The sequence below is a fragment of the Trachinotus anak genome, unplaced genomic scaffold (assembly GCF_046630095.1).
Source record: "Trachinotus anak isolate AG129_WGS33_773 ecotype Australia unplaced genomic scaffold, CSIRO_AGI_Tana_v1 ptg000021l, whole genome shotgun sequence".
In the NCBI taxonomy this organism is placed as follows: domain Eukaryota; kingdom Metazoa; phylum Chordata; class Actinopteri; order Carangiformes; family Carangidae; genus Trachinotus; species Trachinotus anak.
In genome coordinates, this window is record NW_027273872.1 from 15,398,323 (window position 1) to 15,418,503 (window position 20,181).

General features: G+C 39.8%; 3 protein-coding genes across 9 annotated transcripts in view; all 3 read right to left on the bottom strand.

The window, feature by feature from the left end:
- Window positions 1-310: 310 nt before the first annotated feature.
- On the bottom strand, window positions 311-3,050 carry LOC139606314 (protocadherin alpha-3-like). The gene has a single exon (XM_071458402.1). The coding sequence runs from the start codon at window positions 2,950-2,952 to the stop codon at window positions 574-576; it is 2,379 nt and encodes a 792-aa protein (XP_071314503.1). The 5' UTR covers window positions 2,953-3,050; the 3' UTR covers window positions 311-573.
- On the bottom strand, window positions 3,051-6,627 carry LOC139606313 (protocadherin alpha-4-like). Its single transcript, XM_071458401.1, has one exon. It carries the CDS (start codon window positions 6,295-6,297, stop codon window positions 3,880-3,882), a length of 2,418 nt encoding a protein of 805 aa, XP_071314502.1. The 5' UTR covers window positions 6,298-6,627; the 3' UTR covers window positions 3,051-3,879.
- Window positions 6,628-12,030: 5,403 nt separating this feature from the next.
- LOC139637842 (protocadherin alpha-C2-like) overlaps window positions 12,031-20,181 on the bottom strand; it is a 47,050-nt gene continuing 38,899 nt past the window's right edge. For 2 of the 7 annotated variants that reach the window (XM_071506755.1, XM_071506758.1), the window contains exons 2-3: window positions 15,214-15,249; window positions 12,031-13,884 (exon numbers count right to left, since the gene is read on the bottom strand). In XM_071506755.1, the coding sequence (XP_071362856.1) occupies window positions 15,238-15,249 (12 nt within the window). In that variant the 3' untranslated portion in view covers window positions 12,031-13,884; window positions 15,214-15,237. Of the gene's footprint in view, window positions 13,885-15,213; window positions 15,250-16,842; window positions 19,661-20,181 lie in introns of those variants that run through there. The other 5 variants (XR_011694696.1, XM_071506753.1, XM_071506756.1 and 2 more) reach the window with 4 other exon arrangements.

Below are 20,181 nucleotides of genomic sequence, written 5' to 3' on the forward strand. Positions count from 1 at the left end.
GTAGTATGTAAGTTACAAACTTAATGTAGTAAAAGGGTAAAAGTCTGAAATGAAAACTATGAATTTGGTCCCTGAAATCCATAAATGAAATACATGATACTTATATTCTGATTTGAAAATCACATTTATATGATCAATTGTGACTCAAGTGTGTCAGCGCCATTGACAGCGCTGAAACGCCATTATATTGCTGTTGATTTCCTCGTGCAGTAGCCTAACAATGTTGCTTTAAAAAAAGACATAAACGAACTTCAACTCAAATCCCAGCGTCGGTCACCACAGTGTGACCAATACCACCAAAGCTACACTTCAGCACCTTGGACAGCACTAGGACAGAAAGCATTGATAGCATCATGATGGTGTCATGTTAGTAGCCTCAGCACATTTTCTAAATTTAAGAGAGCCATTAGTTACATTGGTAAGACTTGAATGCATTTGGCATACAACAATTGAAGAACTCTTAGTAGTAAACATTCATTGTTTTTCATGTTTCTAAAGGTCATCTTATCTGTCAGGAGGAAATTATCTGAATGTAACCCACAGTAAAGTCTTTGTGAGTTCATGAACAATAACTTAAACTGAAATCGAAATATGTCTTACCTCCTCAGATGTTCTCCTCCTGTCAGGGAGCACTAGTGTATTTGCATGGCTGCCCGGGACTATAGTAGATCCTATACTCATTCTGGGTCCAACTAACATGTAGCGTTTGTCTCCAGATCTGTACTGGATGCTGTGACACAGTGTCCCATCATAATTAGTCTCTTGTAGATATTTAGAAGTATAGTCAGTGGATTTTGAGCACTGCATTGCAATCAGCACAATGATACTGATGAGAAAAAGTGCTGAAACTGAGCCCAAAGTTATCATCAGATAAAAAGTCACATTATTATCTTCACTGTCTTTTGCTGAACTTTTAACATCAGATGCTGCAAAAGCTTCTTTGGGCTCCACAAGTTTGACAATCACAGTAGCTGTTGCTGAGAGGGACACGTTCCCATTGTCTTTGACCAGTATGAGCAGTTTATGCTGGGCCTCGTCTGTCTCTGTGAATGAGCGAAGTGTTCTGATCTGTCCTGTATAGCGGTCCAAACCAAAGAGACTGTGGTCAGTAACTTCCTGCAGTGAAAACAGTAACCAGCCGTTATATCCTATATCAGCGTCATAGGCTCTGACTTTAGTCACCAAGTGTCCTGCGTTCACATTGCGGGGAATCTCCTCCACACCTTCAGCAGAACCGTTGGAGCTGACTGGATACAGGATGACTGGAGCGTTGTCGTTCTGATCCAGAATGAAGACGTTCACTGTGACGTTGCTGCTTAGTGACGGAGTTCCAGAATCTGACGCAACAACGTGGAACTGGAAAGTTTTCAGTGTTTCAAAGTCAAAACTCTTTAGCGCGGATATTTGTCCGTTTTCCGAATTTACATTGAGGAAAGATGTCATATCACCCTGCAGCCCATCCCCTCTCATTATACGGTATGTGATCGCTGCATTTTCATTCAGATCATTATCAGTAGCAGTTACAGCAGTTATTAAGGAACCCGGTGCATTGTTTTCTACCAAATAAAGTTCAACTGGATTCTGACTAAAAACTGGTCTGTTGTCATTTACATCTGACACCTGAACACGCAAGGTTTTTGCAGAGTAAAGTGGAGGTTCCCCACAGTCAGTTGCTGTTATCGTGATGTCATAATGAGACACAATTTCTCGGTCTAAACTTCCTTTCGTGACAAGAGAGTACATGTTCTCCTCAATGGATGGCGTCAAATCAAACGGAACATTATCAGATATTTTACAAATAACTTTTCCATTAACACCTGAATCTCTGTCCGTCACACTAATGAGAGAGATAACAGTGCCCGGCTTTGAATCTTCGGGGACATTGTTGGACAATGATGTAACTTCAATATCTGGCTCGTTATCATTCGCATCTCTAATTTTTATCACAACTCTACTTTCGGCCGTCCAAGGTGGTTGACCCTTATCTGCAGCCTGCAAATCTAATCTGTAAATCTCTGTGTCCTCAAAGTCCACTTTTCCTTTAACTCGAATCTCACCAGTGACACTGTCTAATTCAAAGGCATCATGCACTTTCTTCTTTTGTGTTTTTCCAAAGGAATATTCAATTTCGCTGTTCGAGCCTTCATCTAAATCTGTAGCATTTAATTGTATTACTAGAGTTCCTATCGGGACATTTTCATCTAATGACACACTATAAGTATCTTTGCTGAACACAGGGCGATTATCATTTGCATCTAGCACGGTGATAGTTAAATTAAGGCTCCCTGATTTGGAGGGACTGCCTCCATCAAGCGCCGTTAATACTAACCGATGTTCTGCCTTTTGCTCCCTGTCCAAAGGCTTTTTCAACACTAAAAATGGTATCTTGTCCTCGTCACTGTCTCTCACGTCTGTATCAAACAAATCATTTGGATTCAACTTGTATAATCGAACTGACTGTGTACCCACATCAGGGTCTCTGGCGGCATGAATTTGGAAACGAGTACCTGGAGGAGTATGCTCTGCTATTTCAAGTCGCTGCTCCTTTTCTGGAAACGTCGGTGAATGGTCATTAACATCCGTTATTTCAACACCAACATAATGTATTTCCAGTGGGCTTTCGACAACAATTTTCAGGTTTATCAGGCAAACCTTGGTTCCATCACAGAGCTGCTCGCGGTCCATACGTTTCCCAACATACAAGGCTCCGTTGTTCTGATTTAACTGAAACAGAGCATGATTTGGACCCGAAACAATACGAAACCGCCTGTCTGTCAAGGTGCTTGTGTCAAGACCTAAATCTTTGGCAACATTTCCAACAGGGGATCCCACTCGCACTTCTTCTGGGACAGAGTATTTTAGCTGAGCCAGAACCCGCTCCACAAAGCACAGCAACAAAATCCCTGCAACCGAGCAGCAGTTCACTCGGCGCCTTTGTCCTCGTCTTCCCATTGTGAAGTAAAGAAGGCGGATCAGGCGGCTTTCTTTGAAGTAAATACAGTGATCCAGTTGCTAATCGAGTCAGTCCAATTAGATCCGTTTCACCATCCTCTAATGGAAGAATTCACGCATAAATATGAATCGATTTTTATATAACTTGATACGTAGTCTACGATGTGTACTCTGTAAGCATACCACCCCCACCAGAGATGAGCCAGGGATGGGCAGGGCCTGTGCAGATTGAGCAATACAACCATCATTTAGGCCACACTGACACCATGTGGCCCCTTGGCTATAATACAGTATGAATTCTCAAGTGTTTTACTATACCACCCCCTTCGCTCGGGACTTTTATTGCAGTATATGCCGCCCATAGTCCAGTAGAAAAGCGATGAGCTAATTAAAAGGTCTGCCTCTTCCAGCAAATCACCAACATGTCTTGTATGTTTCTCAGCAGCCTCCAATCACGCTGTGACTCTGATATATGGTTATTGAACAACTAACGAGACAAACAATAACACTTTAAATTATATGCATTGTTTTCATGTATTGTTAAGTGACATGCACACCTCGTCATCCTCAAATTATCTCGGGGTAATGTAATCAATGCAGCACAGAACAGGAGACACGCACTGAAAATTCAATAAACTATGGATTCGCTTTGGTTAAACCTAAACATGTGTCCAGATATGGGGATACTAACTAAATGTGGAACACAGACTTTATTCAGAACAATACTTCAGGTGATTATTCACTTAGTTCTATTTGCCCTAATCGTGCTGCCAAGAAAAAATACATTTAAATAAATATTGAAGAAAAAAACCGAGAGCAAAATTTCACCACCATGGGCAGCGACACTTTACACCAGCAGAGTCAAAAGATCAAAGAAAAACACAAAAGGAAAAGTGTATCAACTTATATAAATGTAGGGACAACAATTCAATAACAGTGTGTCAATGCATCAGATGTCATTTGATTAATTGAAAAAACATTTACCTCCTCAGATGTTCTCCTCCTGTCAGGAAGCACGAGTGTATTCGCATGGCTGCCAGGGACTATAGTAGATCCTATACTCATTCTGGGTCCAACTAACATGTAGCGTTTGTCTCCAGATCTGTACTGGATGCTGTGGCACAGTGTCCCATCATAATTAGTCTCTTGTAGATATTTAGAAGTATAGTCAGTGGATTTTGAGCACTGCATTGCAATCAGCACAATGATACTGATGAGAAAAAGTGCTGAAACTGAGCCCAAAGTTATCATCAGATAAAAAGTCACATTATTATCTTCACTGTCTTTTGCTGAACTTTTAACATCAGATGCTGCAAAAGCTTCTTTTGGCTCCACAAGTTTGACAATCACAGTAGCTGTTGCTGAGAGGGAAACGTTCCCATTGTCTTTGACCAGTATGAGCAGTTTATGCTGGGCGTCGTCTGTCTCTGTGAATGAGCGAAGTGTTCTGATCTGTCCTGTATAGCGGTCCAAACCAAAGAGACTGTGGTCAGTAACTTCCTGCAGTGAAAACAGTAACCAGCCGTTATATCCTATATCAGCGTCATAGGCTCTGACTTTAGTCACCAAGTGTCCTGCGTTCACATTGCGGGGAATCTCCTCCACACCTTCAGCAGAACCGTTGGAGCTGACTGGATACAGGATGACTGGAGCGTTGTCGTTCTGATCCAGAATGAAGACGTTCACTGTGACGTTGCTGCTTAGTGACGGAGTTCCAGAATCTGACGCAACAACTTGGAATTGGAATGTTTTTAATGTTTCAAAGTCAAAACTTTTCAGCGCTGAAATCGTGCCATTCGCTTGGTTTATATTTAAAAATGAGGTCACAGTTGGCCCCGCACTCTTTCGATCGAGTGAATATGTGACCGCCGCATTTTCACCCCCATCAGCATCTATTGCGGCCACTGAAAAAATTGACATCCCGGCCTTGTTATTTTCAGGCACATAAAAAGTATATGGGTTTTCAGTGAACATAGGACTGTTATCATTAACATCTAGCACATCTACTTGTATCACCATCGTAGATGAAAGAGAGGGTCTCCCTAAGTCTTTGGCCGTTACTGTAATGTCATACATATGTATTGTTTCCTTATCCAGTAAGTCCTGGGTGACCAAAGAGTATGACTGCCCGTCAGGAGATGGCTTTAATTCAAAAGGTAAATGGCTGGGCACACTGCAGACCACCTGTCCATTCACACCTGAGTCAAGGTCCGTCACACCCATCAACGCCACCACCGTGCCAAGAGGTGCATCCTCTGGAATTCGACTTGAAAGGGATGTGATCTCTATTTCGGGTTGGTTATCATTCACGTCTTCCACTCTAACAACCACGTTGCAGTGCGTGGACAGAGACACGGCTCCTTTGTCAGCAGCCAGTACCTTAATCTCATAGACTTGCTTTTCTTCGTAATCAAGGCCCTCTTTAACTGTTAGTCTGCCAGTTCTGCTATCCAAATCAAACGGGTCAGATGAGAGTCCTCTAAATTTATTCCTTAAAGTATATTCTATCTCACCGTTCATCCCCTCATCCGAGTCAGATGCATTTACTGTCAGCAGGAATGTCCCTGGAGGTGCGTTTTCCTTTATTGTTATGGTGTATTTCTGTTTATCACACACTGGTGAGTTGTCATTTACATCAGACACAATAACAGTGATATTAATTGTACCAGATTTTGAGGGTTTCCCTCCATCTGTGGCTGTTAATAGTAACCAGACTTGAGCAGTCTGTTCTCTATCCAGAGGTCGCTGTAAAATCAGGAATGGAACTTTTCCATCCTCCCCAAATTCCTCCGTTTCCAAACGAAAATACTGGTTATGGTTTAGCTTATAGGACTGTAAGGAATTCAAACCAACATCCAAGTCGTGGGCTCCTTCGACTTGAAATCGGGATCCAACTACTGCGGACTCCAACACCTCTAATGTGTAGTTTTCCTCGGGAAATTTCGGTGAATTGTCGTTTACATCGAGTATTTCAACAATAACCTGATGCATCTCGAGGGGATTTTCTACAACTGCTTTCAGATTTGTGATGCATGGAACAGTTATTGCACATAGCTCCTCTCTATCTACTCTCTGGTTGACTAACAAAACTCCATCTCTGGGATTTACCTTAAACAGATCCTGCTTTGTTCCCGACACAACGCGAAGATTTCTGTCTGCCAATCTTCCAAGATCTAACCCAAGGTCTTTCGCCACATTTCCAACTGCCGTCCCCGATTTTAATTCTTCCTGAATGGAATATCTTATTTGAGCAGATATCCCTTCCAACTGAATCCCGACCAGGAATGATAGACAAAAGCAAATCCACACATCCAGCCATTGTCCTTTGATTCCCGTCATCGCCATGGTTTGGCAAAAAGCCCTTAAATCAACGGTCTTTAATCCGTCGGCAAAGTTCTTGTAGGATTTTCAGTTTGTTGTTAGTGATAATAAACAATAAAGGTCTGCGAGAACCATCATTGTAGCAAAAGGATGAAGTCTGCTCAGTGCGTTCTTTCAGTCGCTCTCTTTTGGTATTGAATGCACATAAAAAAGATGCACCCCTCACACACACAACCACTGTGGTGATATATAGTGTAACAGCACCACCTATTGTCACTGCAGCGATGCTGCTGTGACGATAAAAGGGTTCCTTCCAGTTTAACCTGTGTTTTCGCTGAAAAACCGTCCCACTTGTGTAGAAGTAGTTATACGCACACCAGTCATGAAAATGGTCTTTATATAAAGGTTGGGCTTCTCTTTCCAAAATGTCTGTGTTCAAGTTATGTTATTTCATTTTGTCCTGCTGAATATCTATTTCCCACAAATAGTTGTCATCAAAATCACTGTTGCTGAACAGATGACCTTTAATTTTGTCAAACAGATAAATATTCATTCATTGTCACTTATTATTTTTATTCACCACATATGTTGAATTATGTGCTTTTTCTTGACAAATCTCGCAGTTTTATGTCCCAGCTGACCGGCTGAACTGTGGCCAAAAGACTCCCTGATAATGGTTTCAATTAAAACTAATTAATGAGTTGAACGTGTATCAACTTAACACTGGCTCTGTTTTTTTTTTTTAAATTTGGGGCCAAATTACACTGTTCTTTCCAGGAAACTCATTGAAAATGCATTGTAAATTATTCGAAAATCATGGACCCATAAGATAAAACTTTACCTATTTTTCGTTGTGTTGGTGATAATATAAGTAGAGCTGATATTCACATTCTATCTCTTTAAACTCTCTGTGGTTTGCCCAGCACACTCCCACAACCTGCCTCCTATTGCTGTGGTGAGCAGTGACATCTCATGGATTAAACCCGCAAGTGCTGCTCTGATGAGCCCCATGGCAGCTCTACACTGATCATATGTAACTGTGCTTTGTTCCCATTGCAGTGGTCTGTCCACACTGCAGCACCGCATGACAAAATCCAGAAAAAAATATGAAAGAAAAGACAAAAATTATACCCATACTAACAGCAGCTAGGAAACAAGGTGACCTACATAATAAAAAAAAAAACCCGACTCTACGCACCCCTCCCACCTGCTATGGCTACGTATTGGTGATTTAGGCCAAACGTATACGTGCGCGCGCATGTGCGCGTGCATGTGCGCTGCCGCATTGTTCATCGTGTCCTCCGATGTTCTGCCTGCATTGTTTTAAAGAACCTCATTCCCTTCATAATCTGCTGTTGTTAGGCAAAGGAGGCGGTGATGTTTCGCAGGGAATGCTCATCTGATGTCTGCAAGCTGCGGATGCTGACCCGTGCAGTTGGGTGGGGGGTGTTGTTGTCAGAATATGAAATTACAGGCGGCTCCAGCGAACAGACAGCACGTCACCATGACAACACAGCTCCATTAGGCAGGTCGCTGTCCGTGGTGCTGAAAGCAAGCACGCTCCCAGGAAGGAAGGGCGCAGAGGGGGAGGGATGGAGGAGCTATGAATGCTGCAGACAAAGAAAGTCAGCTGTATACACACATCCTGAATTTGTGAACTCTCTAAAATATGTAAGATACAAGTTACCCTTCTCCATCATTTTACCTTAATATTTCAAAAAATCATAGAAAGACCCCACACAGGCCTATATGCTAATAAATAAGATACATCACAGCACGATGTATAGTGTGTATGTGTTAGCCTACTAGTGCCAGCTGGTGGTTGTTCTAGTGTTTTGTTCCACATGGGTGCATTGTTATGTCATGTATCAGTGTACTTCTCTCTCAGAGGACCAGTGCTGCAGACAACAGGCAGTGTGAGCGTCTCCTCTCAGGGTCAGATGGTGATAAGAAAGGAAACCAAGAAATGATTCTTATCTCACTTTACTGCAACCTAACAAATATTAGCTAGACCAGACCCCATATAAAAGCATTAATTCTTTCTTTATTTAAAAGACATCACAAAGACACTAGCCTTGAGTGTTAAACAAGTGCTGCTAAGATTTGGGGGTACGGAGGATATTAAATCAAAATAATTCATCCTGTGGGATTACAATTTCAATCGCTCCTGCACATGTATGACCTCATCTCCCCAGAGAGATGAGGTCATGTTTACGCACACACACACAATGAGACAGAGACAGACACATTCACTAGGCCACATTCAGAAAAAAATAATCCTGCAAACATGCATTGTCTGTAAAACAGTGTTAACATTTAACTAAACCTACTGATGAATTTGTATATCACAGTATGATAAATAAAATGCATCTTCATATGATAACTATACACTAAATTAGCTTTTCAAATTTCAACACACAATTCATCAGACCATATTTAGAGCTTCAGTTGAGACACAATGTGGTTGCTGCTTTCCTATAAATGTTAATTATTTTTGTCATTGTTTTTCTTTGCAGAATAAAGATGGCCATAGTGTCCTCACGCAAGGTGGATGTGCTGATAGCAGACAGCCCAGAAGGGGCACATAGCTGGAGCCTGTCTCCATTGCCATTATATATGAGAAAGGTATTTTAATGCACTTCCTAAAATGTCTGTCTGGATAGATGGATATATAAAAAGGTAGGCTATAAGTAATGACTTAAATGTGAAAGCATGTAAAGAGAATATTGCCCCCTGGATAAGTATTTTAAATCAAAAATCCTAATTCTTAAAATGTTCAAGTGATGTATTCTTGCTGAAAGTGAACCAGGACACATAAAAAGACATATTTATTGTTGTAGGTAAGCTGTGCTGCTTTTAACAGTATTTAACTAAAATGTTAAAGACAGAAAGTTGTTGTTTATTTTGTTGTAAGAAATATCAGAACATTCTTATGCAGTATCACTGCTACCATGACTACTTGTATGAATATTCCAATGGATACAATGATGTTTATTTTAAAAACACTCAGTAAGTCCACAACCAATCTTTTGTGGCAGAAAAGCACTGCTGCAGAGTTTGAAGTTAAAGTCCTAATAGTTGCATGTTAGCACAATGTTAGTGCAATGCTACAGTACTGCTGAGGTTGGGACAGAGTGTGCCATCTTTCACCTGTTCTTTGAAAGCACAGACAGAACTTTTAGCCTATAAGTAGGTTGTTACTCTTTTTCAGACAGAAAAAACTTTCTGTCTGAAAAAAAAACAATTTATTATTTAGCTGAAGTAGTTACATAAGGAAAAGATGAATGTCTTGTTATCCAGAATTCATTATAGATGAATTTGCCTTGCAGATATTTTGGGTGCTATGTTATAGATTCCTGTTTGTCTTTGTTATTAATGTCTTAATCTTAAATATAATAAAAGAAGGAAGTTTTGTTTTAATCTATACTTACATTCCAGCGGTGGGGAAGTCCATAATGACAGCTTGTGTTCTTGAATCAGTGAGGCTGTAGAAAAAAGATATTGGTGGAAACACACACACAGGGTACATTTTCTTTTTTTTGTAGGTGCATTTGTTATGTACATTATCACATGACTCCTCTTTTTATAATTGGTGATCATAAATATTCTAGGACCTTTAGTCACACCTACTCATTCAATTAATTACATTTTATAAATTAATTGCAAATACTGTCTAAGAGGAGTACTAAGTACTACTAAGAAGTGGTATCATGGTGTAATATATAATTTTTTTTGTTCTTTTTAGCAGCTCCTTCTACAAGCTGGAGAAGGTCACAAACATGAGAATCCTGAAGGACGTTGCAAAACTTTTTCTCCATTGCCATCTTGGGAGGCAGGTTCATCCTTCATTTTGCTATTTACAACTTGTGAACATGTGTACCGTTTCTGCAATTATTTACATATTTGATTTTCTCTTTACTATACTTAAAGACTCTATCTGCCTACCCTACACTGCCCGTCGACAAGACATCTGCTGAACATCTGCTGAATATCCTCTCTTCAAAGTGTGCTTCCCAAAGGCCAGCAAGGGAGATGCAGAGCCAAGCCAGTGAAGACTGAGTCAACATTCTGTAAGTATTACATTTCTTTATTTTTCCCTTTATCCTTTATTTTTCCTTTATTTAGTACATGTTATATTTGCTATTGCACTTCAGTTTTGCACTATTTTCAACACATAATAAATAAAGTAAAAATACATAAATATATCTGAGAATAACAAAAAAGTTATATAAAGTGTAACATGTCTGAATAAGAAAAATTTAAACAGACTTGACTCATTGTTCCGCGATACGTACATAAAAAAGAAAAAAATATAAATCAAAGTCTTTGTCCATGTCAAATGTTGGACTGGAGCATTGTCCACTTGATGGATATCATCTTTGAAAAAATCTTTGTGGTCTTTGTGGTTTTGGAAAAAGGTGGTGGGAGAAAAAAAACTCTGTTCACCTCCACAGGGGTGCAATTGCCTACTATAACTGATGCACATGCTGCATATAATTTAGTGTATTCATTTCACTCTGTTCTGTTATGCCATTCATAATGTATTTATCTTAGTATATTCATATATACTTCTCAGTTATTCATATACCTCTATACAGTACTGCTTTTTGCACTTCTGGTTAGATGCTGAACTGCATTTCATTGTCTCAGTACTTATACTCTGTGCATTGACAATTAAATCTAATCTAATCTAATCTAATCTAATCTAATCTAATCTAATCTTTTATTGTGTTTTTCTATTACTTAACTGAGAAATCTGCACAAGAATCCCAGTGCCTTTGTACACTTGTACCTGAGCAAATGGCAAATACTAATTACTTTAGAGGATGTGCAATTACTTCAAATATGTTGAGATTGTGATGAGTCTATTACAGGTTGCTGCCTCATTATGATGTCACTGGTCTGACATGACTGTAAGTGTTTACATTACATATTGTGCTGCATGCACATGCTACACGTTACCAGTGTAGCTTGGCACAACAAATACTTTTTTACTTCATTGGGATCTGTAGGTCCCTGTTCACAAATGTACCTGTAAAGACAAATGTAAAACAGGGTTTTTTAAAGACACGGGGGCTAGTTCAGCTAGAGGGTGAAAGTAGGTGCACAAGATCACAAATCTCTCAAATTCATCCTGCTGACTTGTCTACCCATAAAAAGTAAGTCCTGTTAATTTCCCTATCATAAGAGGGGGGGGGGGGGGGGGGGGGGGGGGGGGGGGGGGGGGGGGGGGGGACACATCCTGACAGCTGGGAATGTTGGTGTCAGATACTGTTCTCTGTGACTTTAATAGGAAGGGAAGATCACAAATCTGGTAAGTCCAGTAAATTTGGTTTCCAGCTGTCAGGATGCATTCCCCCCTGTTATGATGAGGACTTTGAGCAATATCAGGCTAAAAAGAACGAGCTTTACATCAATGTGTGCTTCGCTCACTGTTTGCATGGTGGCTGGGCTGGGGGGGGGGCAGATTTCGATGGGGAAACAGACTGGGACACAAGACACCCAAATGAAAGTATGAACCTGAAATTGAGCATAATAAGGGTAAGTTGGTTAGCTAAATCACAATAGTTGGACAGGTATTTAACCTAATAACATTGTCAACACAAATATCATCTGACTTTGACCTAGTTTATGTCAATTAGGATGTTAACATAAAATTTCTTTAAAATAGACCAGAATTACAGTAATGCAGCTGTCCCAAAGGGAGATTATGCCTTTTGATGCAAAACTCAAGAGATTAAGAAGAGCAACATTAACTTTGTTCTATTTTGTTTCTGTGTTTAATATCATACAGACCAGACCATAGCATACAATCAGCCCACATTACACAAGTTGTTACATATTGCACCATAAAAGTACCACTGTACAAAAGCACATACTGTATGTTTTCCTGTAACACATTACAATTCTACACAAGTAATGCAATGTGAGCTGTGCTAAAGAGTTTGACTACATGATGTCTGATTGTTTTACAGTTTCACATACTAGTTGGCCCATAAATCTTATGGCACAAGAGTTACACTTTATTTGTTTCAGTTCAGCATTGATATTGCAATGGAAAGGCATATGTATAGATACAGAAATATGATATACTGTTTGTCAGTCACATCTGTATCTCTGTGTATGTGTTGCATATACAGATACATAAAGTAGCCAGTAATACACATGAGCACAGCTTTCATTGAGTAAAATCAATCACAATTATGTTGTTTCAGTATTGTAACATAAACATAAAGTCTTAATGTTCAGTTCTGAGTTTTCAACTTCTTACATAGTCTCAGAAAATGTTAAAAATTAATAACAGAGTTGACTTTAAAAATCAAAAAAGTGAAAGTACATGGTAATGTTTGTGTAAGTAGTTATAATGAGACATTTATTAATCCATTCACAAAGACTAACTGTGTTTACTTGTATTCAGTTTAATCACCTAGACTCATATTCTCCACTAATGTCCTAGTGGACGTAACATTCAAACACACTGACTGTACACTTGAGAGTACACTTAACTTTCTAAATCCATAAAAAAAAAATTCCCACTGCTGCCAGCCATTTTCCTTTTGCCTAGGTAACAGGAATGAAATTACAAATCAGTTGACTCTCTCTGAAGATCTTAGGACTTCTTTATCAGAAAGTATAATACTGTTATACTTGTTAACGTGGTCCCATTAAAATGTTATATTCCATCTTGTTTTGAAAAAGTCTAAGCCATGATGCCTAACTGCAGACAATGGATTGCTCAATATCAGAAAATATCTAAAACTATCAAAGTACTTTGATTATTCCATGCAAAAACAACTGAAAGGCAGATACATAATGGCTAGAGGCCTCACTCTTCTATTTGATGTACTGGTGAACTTAGTTTAATCTCTTAGCACTCTCATTCATATATCAGGCCTAGCTCATATATAAAGCATAAAGTTAAGTACAAAACAAAAAACTACTGAAAGCTACCACATTTATAAAATACTGATTCCTGTTAGTTACACACTTAAAAAATGTATGTTGGTGCTTTTCTCATATTTAGTTAATTGTGCTGTTTCACTTCTTAGTTAACTGATATATATAATACATCAATGCTGTTATGGGGCAAGACAAAGCACAGAGGTTAAAAATGAAATATCCAACATGTGTTTCTTTTATAGAGAGAGAAAACAGTCTTAAAGGCATTTCAACATTTCCGTGTCCACTCTATTCATCTTTGTTGTGGCTTCTTTGAAAATCCACTGATGCAATTTTTTTGTACAGTCTGTTTCTTTGCACGTGTCTCCTCTTGAAAATTTTTTGTAAGAAGGTCTTGGAGTGTGGTTGAAGCCATGCAGCCTTATCATGCATACTCAATGGACAGGGAGGCATTGTTGATTTTTTAAATGTTCTTAAAGACAGAGTGGGGGAGGGTCGTGTCTTTGATTAGCCACCACAGCCCATTTGGTGTTAAAATTTGACAACTACACAAGATGAAGAACAGGCACCAGACTGAGCAGGAAGGACATGGGGTGGGTTGGGGGCAGGGGTTTCTCCTTTCCTCTGTGAAGCTTTCCTGTCAACGTAGATCCAGTTTGTAGCTGGAGGTGTGTGGCCTTATGTGGAACTGCTGCTGCTGGTGGTAGATGCCTGCCAACAAGACAAGAGAATTACATAAATCTGGAGAAGAACTAGAGCACTGACAGTCGTGTGACTGGCCAAACTGATATATCTCATGCAGCCGACATCTGCCACTCAGACAGGGGCTTCAGGCAGAAGACAGAGTGGGTGAAGGGGTTGGGCAGATCCTTGAACATGTAGTGGTGAGTTAGCACATCTATCAATGAATACCATGCTCCACGATTATGTGAAGGAGAGTGGTTGCTAGGTAACTGGGTGACTGGTTTCACTTTGCGCCTCTCCTGCACAAAGAATTAGGTCACAATTCACACTACAGAGAGACAAGAATTCAGAAGTGTCAATATGTGAAGTTATTAACACTCAGTTGAATTACATTTTTGGCTAATTCAATAATACAGACCAATCTCATTCAAACATTCAAAAATAGGATACACTCCTAATCTATAAGTGATGGATCAGTAGGGGATGAACACAGAATAATCTTCACATGCACAGCACCCTTTTGAGAACATAGAGATTCAATTAAGGACAAATCAATATTTTCTTGACATGTGTATTAGCTGCAAAAGCCTGATTGTGAAAATAGCAAAGCCAGCAAATGGTAACATTGTTAATTGAAGTGAAGGATTTTTTTTAGATCTGTTATCAATGACCTTCAGGTGGAGCAACATGTTGATGTTATTTTTATTGAATAATTAGTACTCCTTGAGCAAAGGGGACAGGTGTGTGGGTCAGGGACTGGCGATACTTGACCCCTCACTTTGTTCACCCAAACTAATGGCCAGGACAGGAATCCTTTTTTAATAACAGTTTATCTGGATCACCATGTTTGCTTGATTGTCTGCAAAACAGACCACAGCCTGTCGCACTCAAATGTAATTGTAAAATCAGTCCCATTTAGATTTTTATGTCTTAATGTCTTTGTCCCCTGAGGTCAACCAAGGACATTATGGCTATATGTTTAGGCTCTGTCAAATTCTACAAAAGTTAGGGGAGGGGAAATAATCTTAAAATATTGCCAGAAGTAGTGTTAAATATTGTGGTAGTTAGATTGCACAGACATGTTTCAGTGGGCTGTAATATGAGTAACAGGAACCAAAATGTGGGCATGAAGAGGCTAACACAGAAGATTTGGCAAACTGCATGTGATGTCAACTAAGTGACCCTTTGCAATTAAAAAAATCTCCTTCTCCAAGACAAATTAAACAAGACAAAGGAATAATAAAAATAAAACATCCACTGAGAACAAAACAAACACAAAACATAATTCAAACACTAAGTTCTGTAACATGATTCAAAAAAGGGCATCCGGAGCGGGGGAGTAAGACTCCTGCATACCTCCAACTGCAGAGTGGACTTCCCTCATTTAGGGTACTTAAGAGTGGGGAGAAAAAAAACAGGCAATTCAATGGTCAGGTCACTGCAAGCACAAAAAAGGATTATTTGTGTATTTGTGTATGCTATGATCACAGAGTTGTTGTCGCGGCACTATGAATGTTATGTTAGCTTTGAAATACAGTACGAGTCAAACATTTGGAGACACTGAAAGTGTGTCCAAACTTCTGCCTGGCATTGTATACCACAGACTATGCATGATTAGTGTCTTTATAACAGATACTTCAGCTTGTTACAATCAATCATATAAAAGTGGGATAAAACAGTTTTACATTTAGCTGTGCAATTCTTTGTTCTTCCAGCAGCATACTTACCATTATAGATAGATAGATAGATAGATAGATAGATAGATAGATAGATAGACAGAAAGATGCTATTCTACATTATATTCTGGCAGAACTTTTAACTGTTGGTTTAGCTTTCTGTATTTGTCCTGTGGTGATGCAGAGCACAAAAGGTCCCTACACAGCTCCGCACTCTTCAGTTCTTCCGACTCTGTGCTTGACCTGCACCACGCAAACAGCAGAGATCACGTGTGTTAAAATGCACCACACTGTGTTCTTTCTGTCATTGCTCAGGACAGAGACAACTGTGTGGCGCATTCTGTTTTCATTATTGGTTAAATACTATGTAGCTCTACTAGATTAGATAGAAAAGATTATTAGTCATTAGTCAAGACTCTGTAGTTACAGACTTGTTTGTTTGAAAAAAGTCTGACAACTCTTTAGGCATTGTTTCTGTTCTACTTTAGACTTGACTGTGTTTTAATTTGCAGTGAATACAACAGTGACGACAACCATTCCTGTAATATCAGGCCACAAACTGATGCTGTGCAAAAAATGTATCAATGTATCAAGTATGTATCTGAACTGAATAGCCTTTTCAGCAAGTCCTGCTCTACAAAATGACAGAAAAAATTCAAATACAAAGAGTGAATATTTTATGAAGCAATGGTATAACCTGGTATATTTGTCTTTTTGTTGATTATTCTTGGCTTTCTATTTGAATGATGAATTAAAGTTTACAGTTAGTGAGTAAGTGAATTAAACCATTTTCTGGTTAGGTCAGCAAAAATAAAACTTTTCCACTCATCATATCTTACGGGTGAAATTAGGAGTTGAACTCTTAACTGCATTTTTGGGGGATGACAACAGAATTTTTACAATACAACAATGATAGACTGAGTGATAGATGAGGAATTTTGTTGTTATGGCAGCTGATGGTCAGCTACTGCATGAAGAAGTAAGTAAGTAAGGTAAGTAAGTACCATAAGTGTAAAACACAAACACAGGCAACATCACAGTTAGAGGGGAAAAAGATGCATGGGGTCTATACTGTGTACTGCTACCCAATGTGTATATTGATACTTTACTTATTTTTGCTTTTTTTAATTTGGAATTAAATTTCCCATTGTAGAAATTGCAAAACATATTATTATTTACCTTTTTTATCACTTTTACTTGCCTTAAACAATAGTTACTCAAAAAATAAATAAATAGACCATAGGACAGATACTTTTCCTCACAAAACTTAAGAGAAAGAGCTTAATCTGCAGTGAGTTAAAATTAATACCTGCAGAGTGGAAGCTGCTGAGTCACTAGTCTCTGTCAGCCCTGTGCCTCTTGGTAAACTGGACACGATGTATCTGGAGCCCTTTGGCAGAGGCTGTCTGACCACCAGCTTTCCTTTCCTGGTCTCTGCTAGAAACAGACTGTACCAGTAGGCATCGTTGGAGACCAGAGTGGAATCTGCAATGGTGGAGTTCCTCTCACTGATCACACTGTTCCTGCAGGGAGGAGCTGCTTTGCTGCTCTTGGGTTTCTGACACTTGAGCACAATGGTGACCAATATGGTGATCAGCAGGAGAAATGACACAGAGCCCAGACCGATCACCAAGTACAGGTTGAGGTCTGAGAAGATGTCATACTCCAGAGGCACCTCAGTCATGTCAGAGTAGGCCTTAACAGCAGTCTCCACCGTGGACAGCTTGATGGTGACTGTAGCAGAGAGAGCAGGGTCCCCGTTGTCCTTGGCAACAACAACCAGTCTCTGGTGGCGTGGATCTCTGTAACTGAACATCCTCATAGTCCGGATCTCTCCATTGTATTGGTCCAGACTGAACAAGGTAGCGTCAGTCACCTGTAGAAACTGGTAGGTAATCCGAGAGTTGTGCACCGAGTCGGTGTCCAAGGCTATCACCTTGGCAACCAGAGATCCTTTATCGGTGGATCTGGGGATCTTTTCCTCCACCACTGAGCCATGTGCTCTCCATGGAGAGACAATAACAGGAGCGTTGTCATTCTGGTCCACAATAATGATGTGGACAGTCACATTACTGCTGAGTGGAGGAGAGCCAGAGTCTCTGGCCTCAATGTGGAAAAGAAACTCCTTCTCAATCTCATAGTCAAAAGTTTTTAGAGCGTAAAGATTACCGTTCTCTGGATTGATGGAGAACAGCATGGACATGGAGGTGTTGGCTATCTCCTTCTCTAGGATGAAATAAACTAGATACTGGTTTTCATGGAGGTCAGGGTCAAAGGCAGTGAGTGAACTGAGCAAGGCCCCAGGTGCGTTATTCTCCATTACACGTATAGTATAAAATGACTGAGGGAACTGAGGAACATTGTCATTGATATCCAGCAGCTCTAAAGTCATAGTTTCATTGTCAGATAAAGGAGGAGAACCTCTGTCTGTAACAGTGAAAGTGATTTCATATTCTGGCACCTTCTCACGGTCTAACGGCTCTGACACCACTAATTCATAATAGTTATCAGAGGATTCTCTCAGTTTGAAAGGCATATTATCTGGAATATGAAGATCAACCACTCCATTGTCCCCTGAGTCTTTATCACTGACACTAACTACAGCTATCACTGTGTCTATTTGTTCATTTTCTCTTATAGGACTTTGAAAGGATTTGATGGAAATTTCTGGGTGATTATCGTTCATATCTGTCACCTGTATTGTCAGTTTACACTGTCCAGATAAAGAGTTTTGACCTTTATCACTGGCAATAATTTCCATTTCATAAAGTTTAATATCTTCATAATTAATCATCTCTTTCACTCTGATTTCACCATTTTCTGGATTCAGGTTAAACATATTTTGTGTTCTCTCTGACGTATACAAACTATATGAATAAACAACATCGGAATTGGACCCTTCATCTAAATCACTGGCGTTTAGTTTGATGACCAGACTTCCAATCGGGGAGTTTTCCATCACATCTACCACGTATCTGTCTTTTTCAAATGAAGGGGCGTTGTCGTTCACATCAAGCACGCGGACAATGATGCTGGCTGTACCTGTGCGCGTGGGGACTCCGCCGTCCACAGCAGTCAGAATGAGATGATGAACAGCCTGCTGCTCTCTGTCTAAAGCCTTTTTAAGGATCAAATCTGCAAACTTCGACCCATCTCTCCCGGTCTGAATTTCAATGGAGAAGTGTTCACTTGAGCTCAGGTGGTAATTTTCCACAGAATTCGTCCCAACATCTGGATCTGCAGCGTTGTTCAGTGAGAATCTCTCTCCAATGGGGCTTGATTCAGAGATGTCCAGATGCATCGTTCCTCGCCGAAAATGAGGGGCGTTGTCGTTAATATCCATAATTTCCACCTCAATATTAAACATTCGTATCGGGTTTTCAATTGTAGTATCTAATTTAAGAAAGCAGTATGTTGTTGTTTTTAAGGGGCACAAAACCTCTCTGTCTATCCTTTCTTGAATTAACAGCTCTCCCGTGTCTTTGTTAATGTCAAGATACTTTTTGTTGCCGACAACGTATAAGCGAATTTTCCTTCTCTTGAGCGTCTTCACGTCTAATCCCAAATCAGTCGCTAAATTAGCAACGACAGAGCCTTCCTCCATTTCTTCGGGAACAGAGTAGTGGGTGACAGTGGATACCGTGGTCATGATGGCAGAAAGAAAAAGAAACACGGAAACGTACTCTCTCCCGCATAACGGTCGTATATCCTTCGCCATCATGAAGATCCCGTATACAAAGCCTGGAAATGTGATGAAATGTGCATAAACTGTCCTCTTGTTGAACAGACAAACGAGCCGAGGATCTTCCAAGCAAACGTCACTCCACGCGTAGTCAGGGAGTGACGTTTCGACATTTCATCTTCCTCCTCCAATGAACTATCGTGAGAACATGAACTCATCGGTGACAGTTTTCGTGGAGAACAGCGACGAAAATAGTCTTGTTTGAGTCTTTGCAACCTTTTAAAACAATAGATGAATATTATTCCAAACTTAGATTGGTAGTGGATATCGATCACGGAAACTTAAAGTTCTTTGGTGACGTTTTGCTTCCTGGTTTCGAATTACCTGGGAGGGACAAGACGCTGAAGTTCGTTTCCGATTCGGCAGTAAAGGGGAAGATAAAGGACACTCAAGTTACTGTGCTGAGCGACCGATTATACGTTTCTGCATCTCTTACTGTTGTAAAAGCTTGTTAGTCATAACATGTGTCAAGCCTTAAGGCTATCTGAAACTTTGTGAAACCTTTCAAATATGTGAAACCTTCATTCTATTTGTGAAAATTCAAAAAAGGGAGATTTCACTGCTTTTTTCACCAATAGACCACATCAGACCAGGTCAAGCTCAAAAAAGTCTTTGTAGCTAAAGACAAATAACCAAATTCATACACACATGATGCATCACAAAGGAATAAAATGTAATGAAAAGGTAGCCTACAGAAACTGCAGTAAGGTTAATAATGATTCATTCTGCTGGAGGTATATTAAAATCTTTCATGTGTAACTCTTGGTCTCCTCTACTAGACACTACATCATCTTTAAATATGCTACATTATACTACAACAGAGGAAATACTGTGTAGTGCACACCAGCAAAGTAGGTTACTGTATAATGGCTGTCATATGAGGGTGAGTGATAACCTTCCAGAGAC

Coding starts and splice junctions, on each gene's coding strand:
- LOC139606314 (XM_071458402.1), bottom strand. CDS start 2,952: ATGGGAAGACGAGGACAAAGGCGCCGAGTGAACTGCTGCTCGGTTGCA.
- LOC139606313 (XM_071458401.1), bottom strand. CDS start 6,297: ATGGCGATGACGGGAATCAAAGGACAATGGCTGGATGTGTGGATTTGC.